Genomic DNA, 17,802 nt, shown 5'->3' with positions numbered 1-17,802 from the left:
GATGTCCAGGCATCACTAATGAAAATGCCATTTGACTGGCTACAGCCCCTTCTCTTGACCTTTCTGTAACCGATCAGTAGTATCCCGAACAGTTTTTCCATTTTCAAGGCTTCTGAAGGGGGTTGGTTCAAAGAAAAAGCCAAGGCCCTCCTCCACAGCAACAGACTCCCCAATATTTTTGAGACCAAGTTGGGTATCCTGCCTTCCACATCCAGGCTTTCAGAGGCAGGGCACTACTCAGTCCCCTGCCCCACCTGTTACTGTCTCTCTAATCAACTTTAAACTGCCCTTGACAGGCACAGGCAACCTTGTTGGAGGCAGGATAAGGTATTACCTCCATGTGTGGCAGAGGATCTCATCCGACAAATAGGTGCTCCAAATAGTGCATCGTGAATATGATCTTCCTTATCTATCTGACCTGCTGCATATTTCACCTGCACTAGAGTAGTATTTGGATGCCCATTTGAATATTTTACAGCAAGTAGTCCAGGCTCATTTGGATGAAGAGCAATAGAGAGGCTCCCAGCATAAGTAATAGGCATAGGATGTTACTTCACTTATTTCCTGGTGTCGAGGAGGGACAGAGGCCTTTCTCATCTTTTACATCGTTGCCCTCCTAATTTCTTCTTGAAAAAGACAAGTTCAATCTACTCACCCTGGCCCAGGTTCTACCTGCCCGGGGTCCAGGAGACTGTACAATAGAGCTAGCAGGACCCCTATTTTCAGATTCCCATCCTGCAGTCCCCCAGGTGTTATCTTTGGTTTGAAGGGACCATTTTCAGTTTTCCGTGCTCCCCTTAAGCCTTAGCAGTTCTCCTCAGGTGTTCACGAAAGTGAATTGCAGTGCTTGCAGCACTTCTTCAGAGGTTGGACTCCTGCATGTCAACTATGTCAGATGTCACATGAAGGCTGTGCAGTGGGATTTGAAGCCACATTGGGCTCAGCATGAAGGAAACCTGTCAAATTCCATCCAGTTTTCAGAGAAGACAGCAAAAGACCTGCAGTGATGACTGCCTGTCCGCAATTTGGCCGACAACAGACAACTCTCCCTACCCCACTTAGAGCTGACGGTGGTGACAGATGCATCACTGCTGGGTTGGAGAGGTCATCTGGGAGAGTCAGCGATCCGAGGACTCTGGTCTCCTGAGGAGACCCGCCTCCACATCAATCTGTTAAAGTTGTGGGCCATTTGCACTCCATTGAAGGCATTCCTACCATCTAACAGAGGGTTCGGGTCCTCACAGACAACACCACTTTTATGTAGTACTGAACAAGCAGTGTGGAGTAGGGTCCTGCACCTCAGGAGCTGGCTGAGTTGGCAGGGCATCACCCTAATTGGGAACCACCAGGCAGGATATTTAAATGCTATGGTGAACACACTCGGGAGAGGGTATAAACAAGGTTATGAATCTACATTTGTATGTATGTATGTGTGTATGGTATTTCTAGAGTGTGACTGGTACTCCAAGGAGTGTTGTGGAGCTGGTGCAGAAGGAGGGGTTAAAAAATGGAGATGGAAAGTAAGGACTTAAGGTTTAGGGGAAAGACACGTTTTGAGCTTTTTCAGAAGAGGGGGTGTAGCCTTAATGCAGCTGAGTTCCAAATGAAGTTTATTCCAGAGAGAGAGGCCCCGGGCAGAGAAAGATCTGCCCCCTGACCTTGCCTTCCTAAACCTATGGCAAGACATAGGTTGGTAGAGCGCAGGTTTCTATGGGGCACATAGAACTTATATTCCGTATAATGCTTTCTGAGAAAGAATCAAGATCTTAAAGATTCTCTTCCTGTTATGATGCCAGTAAAGATCGAGAAGAAGCCGTGACACGCGGGAATTCCAGGGTAGCCCAAAAATCGTTTGTGCAGCTGCGTTCTGGGGCAACTGCAGTCTATCAATAAAATAGTCCGGTAGGCCTATGTAGAGTCCATTCCTGTAGTCCAAAAGCACTGTGAACAGGGCTTGGACCAGTTGTTGTCTTGCCGTAAAGGACAGAAAATACTGAAACTTTTGCTGCATACGCAGTAAGGTGAAAAAGGTACCCACCACTGTGTTAACACGGGAGCAAAACCCAAGTTGTCCATCAAATTTAATGCCTACGTTTTTCACTGTTGAGTTTTAAGTAAGCAGTGGTGAGGCATCAGTTGTTCAGAAAGACTGCCAAGATACCTCTGCTTCATGACCAAAGAAGAGGAGCTCAGTCTTTCCAGCATTGCATTTAAGTTGGATTAGAGAGAGCCAGTAAAAGACTGCACTGGGACAAATTTGAATGTTCTCACCCAGAAACGTGTCATTGTTTTTCCAGGAGAACAGCAGTTGGGTGTCATCAGCATATGACACAATTTTGGCCCCTAATGACTCGGTCAGGGCTGCTAAGGGGTTGAGATACTCATTAAATAGTGTGGTTCTCAATGCAGAGCCCTGTGGCACTTCCACCCTCAAATTACAGGGATTTGTGGAGAAAGGGGGGGCACCATACCTCTTGCCCTCTCCCCTTGAGTAAGGATGCTAAACAGTTCTGAGCCTGCCCTCTAATTTCGACGGACCTGAGATGGTCCAGTAAGATGCGGTGAGAGATAGTATCAAACGCGGCTGATAGATCTAACATGATCAGCAGCACCCTATCACCTGCATCAAGGCTATTTCGGATGAAGTTCACTACCTCAAACAGAGCTGTCTCAGTACTGCAGTTAGTGCAAAACCCAGATGGACTAGCATGAAGCAGGTTATTGGCTTCTAGGTAAGATGAAAGCTGCTGATTTACATGTTTTTTAAGAACTTTCAAGAGAGCTGACACCTGGGATATCGTTCTATAATTGGCTGGATCTGTAGGGTCGGCCTGTTTTTTTTTCAGTAGGGGTACACTTTTTGCCTGCTTTCAAATTATGGACACTGTAACGGATGAAAAGGAGGTGTTGAAAAGCTGATTTACAAGTGGGTTGATAGCCTCTGCTCCTCGGGATGGGATAAAGGTGGGGGCCGGGTCTGAGGGTGAGCCTGATTTAAGGCGTCTCAGTGCTGACAAGGAATCTTCTGTGGATATAGGAGAGAAGTACTCTAAGAAATTACTTTGTAATTGAACTAGCTCAACATTGTTCACTCTCAAATTCTCTCCAGGAGTTGCTGTGTCCCTGCCAGCATCCATGTCACCGCCTTCCTGGGTAAGCTGGCCTGGATAGCAGCTATTTTCTCGTGAAAGAAGAGGGCAAGTCATTGACACCATTCCTGGGAGGGTGTTTTGTGGCTTAGGGGAAAGAGAATGAATTAACAATTTTAAAAACATTTAGATAGAATATCCTCGGAAACAGCATTACCAAAGGGAAGTAATTTATTCTTTTAGTGCTTTCAACCCACCTTCCCAGCCTCACACTAATCTAGAATATTTCATTCAGTTTAAGGAACACAAGATCCATAAGCAAATAAACCTGCATTTAGGCTTTTTTTTAGGCATGAAAAACAGAATGTTGAGTTGAGGCCAAGATTTAAACCAGGATTCCCTGACCAAATGTTAGCAGCTCTAGCTGCTTGGCCATATCTCCTGACCTGGTACTACAGTTGTGACTACCTCTCCCTCTCTGAGACTTCTACTTTTTCTAGGAGTCAGCAATAGCCCCAGCTGGAGACTCTAATGTTGTTTCAGATCCATGCCGTTCACCAGCTTTCTACCCATCAGAAAAGTCAGTTCCCAGTAGTTTTGCAGTGTTCATTCTATCATGGCAGCAATAGGAATGGTTAGCGGATGGTTAGTGGATAGTATCAGACTTGAGTTTCTCCGTAATCTGCAAGAAAGATGATCATCTGTGTAAAGTGGGATATATCCTAAAATATGTCAGAGTAGTGTTTCTTGAAGGAAACTGAGCCTGTCCATCTCCTTTGGCCACTTTTAATTCAAGGCAGCTCAATGCACCCAATCTAATCTCACCTTTTTGTGGATATCCCTCAATCAAATCGAGAACAGACCTCCCACAAAATCATTCATTTCTGGCCCCTTCTTCCAGGGCCCTTTCGCCCAGGTTTATCCTTTATGACCTGTTGACCAATTTTTATGTTTTCAGGTGCACTTTCTCCTGCCTGGCTTCCATTTCTGTCAGATAAGTCTCCATTTGTATCTTAAAAGCCTCCACTAGATCAGCTCTGCTCTCGATCTCCAGAAGCCTAGATCCTACAGAGTCTACTTCTTGAAATAGCTCTACAATTTTGAAGGAGCATATGAGGAAAGGTCCTATAGGCTCTTGTTGAAGTTGCTTTTCAGATATTGCCTCAGTTCCAGCTAAAACATTCTCCGCTTCAATAAGAGACATATTAAGGTCAGGTGATGGTGTCTGCCATATACACTCCCAGGGCTATTTGCAATTTTTGCAGTGGACTCCAGGAACCACCACAGGCCTTTTAAGGGTGCTCTTTTCAACAGTAATTTATCCAGCCACATGCACTACAGTTCTCTTGCAGGGGTCTTCAGATGGTACACCAGGCACACACCCCTTTCACAATCAAGGAGCAAACAACCTATTCAAATGCATAGGCTTTATTGAATCGCATCTAATGTCTAAAGTCAGTTCACATAGACAGGGGGTACTTGTTTGGCTTTTTATCGGTGAATTCAGGAGGAACCCTTCCTGAACACCATCAGTGTGTGACCCCTTACCATCCACCTACATTACAAAGCTCAGGGATTGCTACCCGCAAGCCACACAGGTTATCAATTCACACTCTGGTTGCCTTGAGACCATCTCGCCAGAGCTGTTCCAGTACTGACAGACTAGAGCCACTACCTTCCTGTCCGTCATCTCACCCAGGCTACCTTCCACCCAGTCTAATGCCTAAAGCCCTATATTCTCACTCACCAGGGTGCTGCTGCACGCTGACCCCACCTCAGGGCTTGCCAATTCCCTTGCATGGAGTCATGTGGCAACTGAGCCTCTCAGTCGGCCTGTCTGTCCAGGTTCCTTGCAGGCATCACTGATATCCCGGCAGATGTAAGCACTCCAGTCTGTCTGCGGCGAGGTCTCCCCATGTGGCCTACCTCTGTCTGGCTGCAGCAACCATCTTCTCTGTGGACTCCATTCAAAGCTTCATGCCGGAATGCAGGTCAGACTTTCTATCCCGCGCTACCAGCAGCACCCAAAAGTGGATCTGAGTCCACACTCTGTTAGGACAATCATCAGCTTCCTATAATCAGATGCATTGATAAGAAAGGATGCCTGAATGAATTCGGACATGGAGGCAGAAAAATGCATGTCTCTCTGTGCCCCCATCATAGCCGCTTTTAAATGCGCACACAAGGGAAGACCTCTGGTAATCATTGAAACCTGCAGGCAATAAGGACAGATGGACCTTGCATGCTGGGACCTCTGGTTCAAGTGAGGAGACACTATGGTCTTGTGGGACTGTCTTACAATATTAATCATAGATAATACACAGTACAAAAATCAGGTTTTTCCTATTCCAGTTCTATACATAATACAAGAATACACAGATTTAAGAAACATTTCATTAATAAATATTTGAAATATTTAAAATCTAAATACAGCTCTGCCTTACCACTGCCTTACCGCTGGGAATTCCTCCACGCCTTAAGGGGAGCCCATACTTCCAGCCCCCGCTCCCTCATCTTCCTTCCTCTCCGCATATATAAAGCAGATTCTATATTATGTATCCCCAGGAGTCTAGACAACCAAAGCTGAAACGTGGGGGCCAGGGCATCTTTCCAGCTTCCTGCTAACATTATACGCAGAACAGCCAGACATAGAAACACAAAGGCTTCCTCCTCCACCTTCATACCCAAGTTGCTATCAATACCTATTATCATTAGGGTAGGGGATAGGTTGACCTTTCTGCCTAGCAGCCCCTCCCAAAACTTTTCAATTTCTTCATGAATTGTACTTAGTTTATTGCATTGATAAAACATATGTATCAGATCAGCAGGCCCCTCCAGACACCTTGGGCATTTATCGTCATCCCTCTTATTCCACTCATATAATTTGGCCGGTGTATAATATAAATTAAATAGGGTTTTATAGTGTTGTGACTTTAAATTTGTGGATCGAAAAACTTTCCCTGCCATTTGCAATGCTTTATCCACATCAGGATCGCCTAGTTTCAACATCCAGGAAGCTTCAATTTTTTATATATCATCTTGTAGACTTAATAAAAGGGTATTATATACCGATTTTATTTTTATCCCCCCGCCTAATAGATAGTCAAGCATATTAATTCTACCACCTGGAGAGATCCGAGGTCTGATACCCATTAAAGTATTACGTATTTGTATATATTTAAAGCTTTGATTATCTTGTATACCAAATTTCTGTTGAATAGTGCCAAAGTCTAGCATTTGCCCCCCTTCCCAGATATCTCCTATTCTTATAACTCCTTGCTGTTCCCACATTCTCCCCATTCTATCATAACTAAATTGAGGAAATAGGCTTGAGTTCCAGAGGGGGGTGTAATAGTTTATTTTAGGGACTCCAATTGTTCTTTGGAGCAGCTTCCAGACCTTCCAGGCACTATCCATTAATTTATATCTCATTTTTTTTAAATATCTTCTATCCGTTCTCCGCAGCAGAAGCCCTTTGGCTTCCCTGCCCAACATTAGTTCAAATATAGATGGAAGAAGCTGATTATCATATGAGTTATCTATCTGATTTTTGGCAGGCTCAAATAATATTGCCATTTGACTAATCAAACAAGCCCATTGATAAAATCTAATATTCGGCATAGCCAGTCCGCCCTTCGCCTGAGGCTGGGAAGGATATTTCATGGATCGTCTTATTTTACCATACTGCCATATAAAATTCATAAATGTTGCCTCTATTAATTTCATTAAACCTTCATCAATCATATAAGGAATGGAGCGACAGAGATATAAAATTTTGGGGAGCATAGTCATCTTCAATACGTTAGCTCTCCCTATTATAGTCAGGTGTAAAGCATCTATTCTTTTTAGATCCGCCATAATAGTTGTTAATAACGGGGCAAAGTTGTCTTTTATAATTGCTTCGGGTACAGGGCTTAATCTAACCCCCAGATATACTGCTGATTCAGTGCACCTTTTATCATTCATTATGAGATTACTAGTGCAGACTATCTGGGTCTTGATTTCATTTAGCAAATAGCCAGAGCAAAGTCCAAATTCGCTAGCGATCTCCCTAATACTACTCATAGCCCTGCCTGGTTCGGGGGTTATTATTGCCCGATCGTCGGCATAGGCCAGAAGTTTGGTCTCAAATCCATTACTAATTACTGGTCTAATATTATCACATCCTAGCAGTCTTTGAATTAGCGGGTTTATATATAGAGCAAAAAGAATTGGTGAACAAGGGCAGCCCTGATGTGTCCCCCTAGAGATAGATATTCTTTCCGAACTAGCGCCCATTAATTGAATTCTAGCCGTCGGCTCAGAGTACATGGCCTTGATAGATCTTATTATTTTAGGTCCAAAGCCTCTATATTCCAATATCCCCCATAGGTATTTCCATGTGACGCGGTCAAAAGCCTTTTCTGCATCGAGAAGGATCATGGCCATCCGTCCCCCAGTGGCAGCCTGCACATCAAATAGTGTAATAGCCCGCCTGATATGCTCATTAGGTCACCCATGCTGCCACGGGGATCCCAGACCGCCTATGATCCTTCCCAGCCTTTTGGCCACAACCTTAGCATAGATCTTGGTGTCAGTATTAATAAAGGATATTGGACGATATGATGCGGGACTCTCTGGGGGCTTCCCTTTTTTATGGAAAACTATAATATTGGTTTCCTGCCATGAATCTGGAATTACCCCAGAGCTCATTATACCGTTAAATAAGTCCAGAAGTATCGTAATAATCTCGTTCTGAATACATTTGTACACTTCTAACGGGATGCTATCGGGTCCAGCAGCCTTCCCAGAAAGTAAATCTTTCTCCAATATCTCTATTTCCTGGCTACCAAGATGTGGACCCAAATCTAAAAATTCACAGCTACCTGCTACCGGCAGCTTTTCTTCCTTATACAGATATTGGTAGAAGCGCTTAAAACATTTAGTATATCTTCTGGTTCTGTATACATCCTTACCCCCTCTAGTATATTTGTTATTGAATTCTTTGTGTTTTGCTGTCTAATCCGGAGGGCTAACAATTTTCCTGCCTGTCTCATAGAGCTTGCCCCTATGCGTCTGATATTCATCAGCAAATTTTTGAGCTATCCATTTATGTATCTCTGCTTTTAAGGATATAATCTTCTGCTAGATCCCGAGATCTCTTTCCCCTGACTAATATGCGACATATGTTGCTCCTCTGCATCCGCTAGCTGACCCATTAATCTCTTATTATCTTCCCGCTCTTCTTTCTTCCTTCTAGCCGAAAAGCTTATTGTTTCCCCTCTAAGAGCTGCCTTAAATGTATCTTTGTGGATTTTTTTCTATTCCAAAGACAAACACCCACTTTTAAACTTTGTTTTTGAAAAGAAAAAAATATATAAAAATTTGGTATAAGCGATCACCGTCAATGACGAACACACAGCAAACTTTTAAATGGCATTGTATGAACCGCTGTAACTGTGTTTCATACAAACCGAGAGAGTTCTCTGCTGGGCCAGCAGTGAACTCCAAATTTAGTGGGTGGAGTATAGGCGGGGTAGGAGACTAATATCCTCCACAGCCCTGACTGCCTTTACTCTATACGTCAAACTCTAAATCAAGCCCTTAGTCTCCGGGGTCTGAAAATTCATGACTCAAGAATCATTTCCCTTAATTTTCAAAACATTTGTTCAAATATGACATTCGTCTCATGGTTCTAGGGTCCATGGGTCTTTGTTAATAAATCCTCTGTTGCTTTGCATCCAGGTTAAAAGTAGAAGAAAGAATCATACACAAAAGTAGAAGAAATATTCCTACACTGCATAATGTTGAAAAATGTTAGCAGTAAATCTCTCTCTCTATATATATAGTGAGGGCCTAGTGTTTTAGGGTTAAGGTCTTGGTGGTGTGAAGACCGTTGGAGGCTACTCCAGGGCAAGGTTCCGGGGTACATATAAAGGGTTAGCTGGCCTGTGGGATCTACCTAGAGTGTGCAATTCCATTGACTGAGTGGCCCTTTAGAGGCAGTCACTGTTGGCCCACCTGCCATTTTTGTATATGTTTGTTATTTTGGTTCTGCAGTGCAAGTGCCACAGCACGTCAGTTGCAAAAGACCCCAGTTGTTGCAACTGGGGCCCAGTGTGCCCTGCCTGTCCTGGCACCCTCCAACCTGTATTCCTTAAACACATTGGGGCAGATTTACAAGGCCCTTGGGCCACTTTTGCGTCACTTTTCCCATGTTAAAAATGACTTAAAAGTGGCGCAAGGGCCTTGTAAATAAGCCCCATTATCTTCAATTTGGAGATCTCTTTCATCAGGAGCAAGAGATCAATGATATAAAAAGTCTGTTTTTGAGAGGAGGAGGATGAAGTAATCAAGTATATTTGTTTTTTTCTTTTCTCATGCTTAGAAATATGAAGCTGGTCACCACAGAGTTCTGTGACCTTCATAAGGAACTCGGAATTGACCTGAATTATTTGTTTGGTCACATTACTCCTCGTTAACTTCCAATATCCTTATAAAATATAGCAGTGGAGACTTTATCCTATTCATGGCGTGTTTCTCTCAAATGCAACAACACGAGCAGCACATATGTAATGATACATGCACCCTCAAACTCTTCGTGGAGAGAGATTTATTTATTTATTTATATAAGTTTTATATAGCGCTTGCTAGACCCGAAGGTGTCAAAGCGCTTCACATGACCGTGATAGAATACAGTAAAACAGTCACGCAATCAACATATGAGGCGAGAGTTCAATAGAAAATGGTACATATCAAAGGTGATAGTAGAGTACCCAACAACTAGAGACGCAAATCAAGAGGATCTAATAGACAGCATAAGCAAATAAACAGACGCTTATTACACAGAGGGTCTAGATCAGATCAGGTGATAATTAACCAAGTTCCGTAAACTAGGAGTTAAAGTATTTGTTGAGGAGGAGTTTCAGGTTTCTCTTGAAGTAAGGGAAGGAAGGGTTGCATCAAAGGTCACACGGTAGGGAGTTCCATATGCTTGGAGCATTCCCAGAAAACGAGCGCGACTTGGTCGCTGACTGTTTTAGAATGGGAGGTAGGAGCAGAAGTGCATTGTAGCTTCTCAATGATCTAGTAGTCCCTGCTTTTGGCAGCTATTTTTCTAAGTAGTTGGGTGTATGAGAGTGAAGGGCTTTGTGGATGATACATGCAGTATTGTAGGTACATCTTCCTTCAATAGAAAGCCAGTTGAGGCTCTTGAGTGCAGGAGTGATGTGTTCAAACTGCTTAACGTCTTAGATGAGCCAGGCTGCCATGTTAAGAACTGTTCTAAGGGGGGCAAGGTGAGTTTTTGGCGTCCCAATGAGAATGGCATTGCCATAGTCTAGTTTGGAGAGGACCAAAGATTGCACCTCAATCTTGAAATCTGTGGGAATGCATGGAAAGAAATGCATGGACTGAATGTCCTAAACTTACTGGTTCTTTTTGGAAGGTTTTGTTGAAGTGCTTCTGCAAAGGTTGCTTGGCTTTCTTAGTGTCAGTGCTTCTCAGATCCGTGTGAGAGTAAAAGATGTATTTAAACTGTATGTGAGAAGACAGTGTGCCGTAGTGCGGTTGTAAAAGCCAAATGTGTACATATTCCATTTTATTGATAATGTACATCATACTTTTTATTGTCACATTAGCAGGTAATATTTTTCCTCATATGCCTTTGGTCCTCAGGACCTGATAATTCTCCTTTCCTCTCATTATGCGCTATTTGTATTGGCTCATAATCGTAGCAATTATGGAGGAAATGTTTTGAGCAGAGTGGGTAAACAGCTATTACTGGCCCAAGTAGGCAATAATGCAGTGAGTGTTGTTTTTGATGTATGTTCCTTTAATGAATGCTACTGTTATGATGGACTTTGATACAGAGACAAGGAAATCCCTTTTAAGCGTGTGAATTTTATTTGTATGTATACATACATGAGCTAAATATTTATTTTCATCCCACAGACAAGCAGCCAACAACAACTACTAAGTCCAACTCTTTCGGATAGAGGGGGATATCGCCAAGACTCTACAGAAGCTGGGAGGCCCCAAAGAAAATTTGGGCAATGGCGTTTGCCTTCAGGTGGGTAGATATATTAAACTCTTTGCGCCCTTAGTTTCACTTTAAAACAAGCATTTGCAATGCAATAGGTCTCACATTTACGAGAGTTTAAGCTATTGGCATTGTAAATGACAATGCTTTTTATTTATGTTTTAAAAACCCACACATAAATAAAAGGCATTGTCATTTACAATTCCAATAGCTCAAACTCTCGCAAATGCAAGACCTATTGCATTGCCACAGTGAAAGTGCGCATAGCGCGCTGCTACTATGTAGAAGCGGCCGCCATTGCCGGTGTCCCGCAAGTGCTCGGGGAAAGGCAGTCACACTGAAAGCGCACATACACACTGCTAATCCATAGAAGCAGCCGCCACTGCTGGTGTCCCGCAAGTCCTGTCCATATCAATTAAATAAATAGTTCTCCAAACTTCTAATGAAAGCTCCCAAGTTAGGACACATGTAAAAGGGCCACTCCTATTGGGAGGTAATAAAAAGAAGAGAGGGAGGTACTAAGGAGGGACCAATAAGCCTATCAACAAATCAGAAGCCAACATTTACAAAGGACAATGACACAAGTCAATGAAAGATATGCCTCGCAGACCAGCTTATGCCCTGCCCAGGTTCGACCTAAAAAGTCAGGGCAGCCCTTCAACGAGGCGTACTGTGCAGGCCATTTTTTGGTTTTCTCCACTGAATTTTAGTTTGAGTGTATATGCCTAGAAGAGTGTTTCCCAAACTGTGGGTCAGATTGCGGCCGGTTACTGTGGGGTTGGGAAAGTCTGAGCAATAAATAAAGATGCCCTGGAATTCTGTCTTTATCTTACCACATTTGCGGTGCTTAAATGAAAAAGGTCAAATGTCAGACTATATCATCGGACAAGCAGCTGCTTATTCTTTTAATATGGAATTGATGTTTATCTTCTTTCTCTGACTGCAAAGAAAGGAATTTCTAAAGTGAATTATATGTCAATCTTAGAATATCTTTTCTGCAACACACAACTCAATGTAAATACCTGTATATGAACTGTATGCAGTCAGCAGTTAGGAAAGCAGAAGTGTGCTAGAAACAGAGATTTTAATAGGATCAGAACAAATAAAGTCACTTTAATTGGTATTGAACAAATGATAAAAAAAACTAATTTCCACATCATTTGTGTGTAGTAAAGTTTTGCCTGTAAAACTGTATGTCAGTGCAAAGTTAGTGGCCATTTCAATGGAAAATGTGCTGCCTGTAAATGACAGTGCGCTACCACACAATACTTTAGTTATATTAAAAAATAATCCCTCATGGTCATTAAAGGTAGGTGGACCACAAACGTTTGTCATTCTAAAAAGGGAGTCATGGTTCTAAAAAGTTTGGAAGTGCATGACTGATGGCCTTGGAAGTTTTGGGAAGCTTGGGAACGACTGGCCTCGACTATTAGAATCTGTAATGTATAGTCATCATTTTGCAAAAGACGTTTATGGGAGAACAACTTTGCAAAGTATTTTGCTTGCATATTTTCCATAATTCTCCTGGTTAGTACCCCTAGGGCAAGTGCAACGCAGTGCAGCATCCAAAGTTGCTGCTCTGCATTGCTGCAGCAGGGAGAGAACACATAGAGCTATGCACAAAGCTTTGCACCGTAGTGCAAAGGCGTGTGTGTGATGTCTAACATAGGTTTTGTACTGGAAGGATACCCTGCCATTACAAAATCAGATGCTTTGCTTAGACACTTTATTTACATTTCTCATATTGGATGTGTGCCGTACGATACAGGGTTCCATTGTTGTTAGCGATGGTACACCCAAGTACGCCCATGGGCCTTCCCCCTTGACATAAAGCAGCGTAAAGCTACGTAAAGTAGTCCGAAGTACTATTTGTGCTACTTTAAAGAAAACTTTACAGTGCAAAAAAGTTGCTCCCTCGAAAGGAAATACCTTATCAAGACCTCTTGTCACTTTGCACCACTTTGCAGAGGCACAAAGTCTTGATAGATCTGCTACTCTTTGGGGGCATATTTACAACGAGGCGATAAAAAATTATCGCCGCTTTAGCGGCCGTTTTCGGACGAAAAGCGGCGATAATTATATCGCTATATTAGCAAGGTCACGCTAACGCGTGAAACCTTGCTTTCGCGTGGGGATTCCTAACGCCCAGCTTTGCATCTCTAATGAGATGCAAAGTGGGCGTTCCTGACCTGACATGATAGGAGAAATGTCGCTTAGCGACATTTCTCCTATCATCAAGCCCCACGCTATGAAGCATAGCGTCAGGAAAAGTAGCGATAACACCTGTTATCGCTACTTTCCTAACACCTGTTTCAGGACTGACTTAGCCATGATATCCTATGGAAGGAGGATATCATGGCTAAGTTTGTGAGTCCCTATCAACAAGCTAACATGAGATTATCGCTGGGTTTCCAGCGATAATCTCACGTTAGCCAGTTAGCGCTAGGATTTTTATCGCTGATGAGATAAGCGTTGCTAATAGCACACTATCTCAGCGATAAAATCGGCGCTAGCCGGCGATAATTATCCGAGCGCTAAGTGCGCTCAGCGATAATTATCGCCGGTTGTTGTTGATATGCCCCATAGTTCGCAAATATTTCAGGTTGTAGGTTTTAACACAAAAATGGATATCTTTGTGTTCCTTCAGGATTATTTGAAAGTAAATAAGATTGCCAACCTCCATAGAGTGTCAAAGCTGTAAGCATGCATAACGGCTTTAAAATTAAGGGGCATATTATCAAGCCAGGCGATAAAATTATCGCCGCTTTAGCGGCAGAAAACTGCCGCTAAAACGGCGATAATGGGCTTGATAATATGCTCTATGGAATTCCAATTGAAACCCATGTTAAATGTAAAGGACATCTGACCTGAACTTCAATTGGAATTCCATAGAGCATATTATCAAGCCCATTATCGCCGTTTTAGCGGCAGTTTTTTGCCGCTAAAGTGGCGATAATTTTATCGCCTGGCTTGATAATATGCCCCAAAGTTACATGAAAACTTCACATCCATTTTGAGCTTCAACGTGTGCTCATCACAAAATATGGCTCCTCATGAAGAAGTATTGCCAGTCTGAGGAGTAAAACTATGCCAGAGTGTAGATACAGAAAAATCGAGAAACTCTTTAAGCTACAGTAACCATAGGTTCCAGACTAATCTGCTAACTGCGATAATTCACTTCAGTTCCTCTTCAGGGGTAGTAAGCGCCATATAAATGCAATTTCAATACAGTACACGTAGGACAATTATCAGGATGTAACTGAGGCTTTGCATGTGTAGTTAAAACTCATACATACTGAGGCACGTGTAACTAACTATACAGGTCCTACAGGTTTTCTGAAAAACTATAGGGCCACTAGCACAACCCAAACCAATGTCCAGTCAAGCATATAAATATGACATTTAAGACCTGTTTCATGATATGTTGTTTTGTTTCATCTTTCAGCCCCTAAGCCCATCAGTCATTCTGTGTCATCTGTTAACCTACGCTCAGGAGGTCGGACAACTGTGAAGTCTGTTGTGTGCAAAATGAATCAGATGTCTGACACAGTGTCTTGTGGGTCAGAGGTCAAAAAATGGTGGACAAGGCAACTAACCGTGGAGAGTGACGAAAGCGGAGATGACCTTCTTGACATGTGACAGTGGTGGGAAGGAGGGCAGAGTGGAAGCTACTGTATCTTGTGAAAAAGTACAGTACTATTTTTGTATTTATTCTCAAATCATTGCATTTGTGAGAAGGATTTTGCAGCTGGCTCCAGACCTACTATGTTTAACTATGGAAGATTAATGCATGGGGCAGCTGGCATTTGTGATGTTAATGAGAAGGAAGCAGTGCAGCATCTTAAAATGCAAAATATGTACAGGAATTGGGGTATTCCATCTTAATATCAACTCCAAAATATTGTGCTACCAGAATATCGTGGTCAGAAACACTGAGAGCTAAAAAATTGATATAAGGTAAACATGTAGAGGTAAATATAGGTTTATTTTGTTTCTCTCCACATAAATGTACCTTTACAATGTTTATATCTTCAAGGTACACAGATGTGGAGTTAAGTATATTAAATCCATACATGTCTATATGAACGTACCTTCTCGATAATTTGGTCCTCGGTATATTGGCTACTATATTAGGGACCGCAATGTTTTTGTAGTCAATATTTCGACGTACACCTGGAGATGAACTGCAGTCAAGAAAATGTGTTCTTGTATTCTCTGATGATGATGTAAATGTAGTGGTTGTAGAGCGTATTGAGGGGTTTACCACCCCCATGCGCCGCCACTGCGTCACTTTTAATATGGAAAAAAGTGAAGTGCCGGTGGCGCAATGGGCTTGTAAAGAAGCCCCTGGGTGTTTATGGAGCTCGTGCACAAGCAGGGAGGAGTTGATTAGGACAGAAATGGCTGCTTTTGTATGAATGGAAGGCAGTAGCCAGAAATCTGACCTGCCATGCCAAAAATGCTGTTTCCTCTAAGAAAGACAGTAAGTGTCCTTGATGGAAGGGCCAACAGTACCTTATATTCATAAAGTTTTTGCATTCTTTTTCATTTCCAAGGTGTCTTTCTTCTTTCTCTGGCAGGATTTGGCCCTACATTTAAAAACTGGAAATGCCAGTAGAAATGACTGCTAAAGCATAGTATTTTTTACATATACAGATGATGAAGTTGAACAATATTTTCTTTTTCTGCACATTAAAAGAAATATAAAAAATATATTTTACATTTTAGTCCAACTTTAAAGTCTATTCTGGACAATAAATGATTAGGTTTAATTTAATTGTAAATATGAGTTTTAGAATGTAAAAACGTCAAATTTCACAGACCTTTTAAAGGATTGTTATATTGAATTAGCAAGTTTGAGCAGCTATGATGATCCACAAAGTAAAACTGTGAATATGTGTTTTTCTTTCATGTGGCTCATATTAGTTATATTCCGATTGTGCGCTGATGCCTTTCAAAACAAAGTGCATACACGATGGAATGTAGTGCAAAAAGGACTGCAAAACTGTGTTGATACGCAGGGAACAATGTATTTACCTAATAATAAACTGTCATTTTACCTTTTTGGGACACACACGTGACAGCAATTTAAGAGTTATGGGAATTACTTAAGCCTCTTTCCCACTAAAAGTGTTCATCTTACAGAATTAATAGATACACCAGACTACAGTAGCTAGCATCACCATTAGTAAGTATCAATTCTTATCCTGGCCAAACTGTCTCTCTCACTGAGCATCTGTGTCAATGTCTTAGGTTCTACAAAATGACAGCTTTCAACATAGAATGGAAAATAGTGCCTGGAAATTTGAATGCTATACTCAAACAGAAAGTCAAAAAAAGACATGTAATTATGGTGCAGTACAAGTTGGACTTACAATGAGCACTTGCGCCAGGTTCAGGCGAAATATAGTACAGTTGGTTTAACGAGTTCTCGAAAGTATAACAAATAATTACATTTTGTTATCTATAGGCTGCTAAAATATACAGTCCTACGACCAAACACGTACCATGGTTCAATAAAAATGAGAAACTCGGTTGCAGGGATTTCGGTGCTGTTGCTCACAGTAATTATGTATGTTAGTACCTTATACTTGTGTTTAATGTGTGTTGTACATCTGGACTTCAAAAAACCAAAATATATATTTCCTTAAAAATTGATGTTTTCAAAACTGTTTTTATTGTTAAATATGTAATTGTTACTCAGGATGGTACTGTTGGTTACACAAAACTCCACAATGTAATTAATGTAATGAGGGAGGGCAGTGCATTGTCTTGTGCTGATCTGAAGTTCAGTTTTTATATCTAAAAATGTGAAAATTGTTCGATTTGTAAAATATACCTTGCTGAATTTTCAATAAATTATTAAAGGAAGTAAATTAATGTGTGCATCTTTGTATGTATGGTTCTAAAAAGTATGTTTGATCAAAGTGCATATGTAATTCTTCTGGTAGGCAGTACAATATTAGACTAGCAACAATCAATTTCCTTAAATGCTAATGATCAACATTGCTTTGTAGGTGGACAATTGAAGGATCATTACTTTAAATGTGGACTGTCTGCCTGTGACCATTGTATAGTGGTGCACATACCTCTATCTCATGTACACTATACACCTACTAAGGTTTCTGAGTGAGCTAATAAAGAGAATACAGTATCAAAATTGTAAAGCCATATAAATCCCATGTGTCAAAGACTGATATTGTAATACATAAAATAATAACAAATGAGTGCAAACATTTCACAATATATGTATGATATATATCAAATAGACAATATTGAAACAAGACTACTACATTTATCAGGGGGCAGGTCCAAATGTCGTAAAGATCCAATAGCCTGACTCCATTTTGAGCATGTTAAGTTAACCTGTTTGCTTTTGGCCCATATACCATGCCATTATCTTTCGCAGAACTCATGAAAGTGTCAATTCATCAACATTGCTTTGCAAACACGTAAGATGACACAAGGTTGTTACATGTTCCCTGATATCTACATTTCAAGGCCTGCCAGCGAATGCACAATTAAACATGTAGTCTGAATATGTCTTCGCAATAATGGTTAATACCGGTTATGTCTCTGACTTAGTGGAAAGTCCCACAATGTCAGGTAAAAGTCATTGGACAGCCCTATAAAAACACATGAATTGACCACTGGTTCAGAGAGGTCTTCTCCCCAGGTTATCACAAGAGATCC

The 17,802-nt window shown here is 41.6% G+C and overlaps 1 protein-coding gene across 1 annotated transcript in view; it reads left to right on the top strand.

Annotated features, from left to right (window-relative positions):
• The window catches only part of NALCN (sodium leak channel, non-selective), a 2,843,734-nt gene extending 2,826,771 nt beyond the window's left edge, over nucleotides 1-16,963 (top strand). The window contains exons 45-46 of the mRNA XM_085622267.1: nucleotides 11,022-11,139; nucleotides 14,555-16,963. Of these exons, the coding sequence (XP_085478393.1) occupies nucleotides 11,022-11,139; nucleotides 14,555-14,748 (312 nt within the window). The 3' untranslated portion in view covers nucleotides 14,749-16,963. The remainder of the gene's footprint in view (nucleotides 1-11,021; nucleotides 11,140-14,554) is intronic.
• Nucleotides 16,964-17,802: the final 839 nt, after the last annotated feature.

The sequence above is a fragment of the Triturus cristatus genome, chromosome 8 (assembly GCF_964204655.1).
Source record: "Triturus cristatus chromosome 8, aTriCri1.1, whole genome shotgun sequence".
In the NCBI taxonomy this organism is placed as follows: Eukaryota; Metazoa; Chordata; class Amphibia; order Caudata; family Salamandridae; genus Triturus; species Triturus cristatus.
This window is presented reverse-complemented; position numbering and strand designations above follow the sequence as displayed.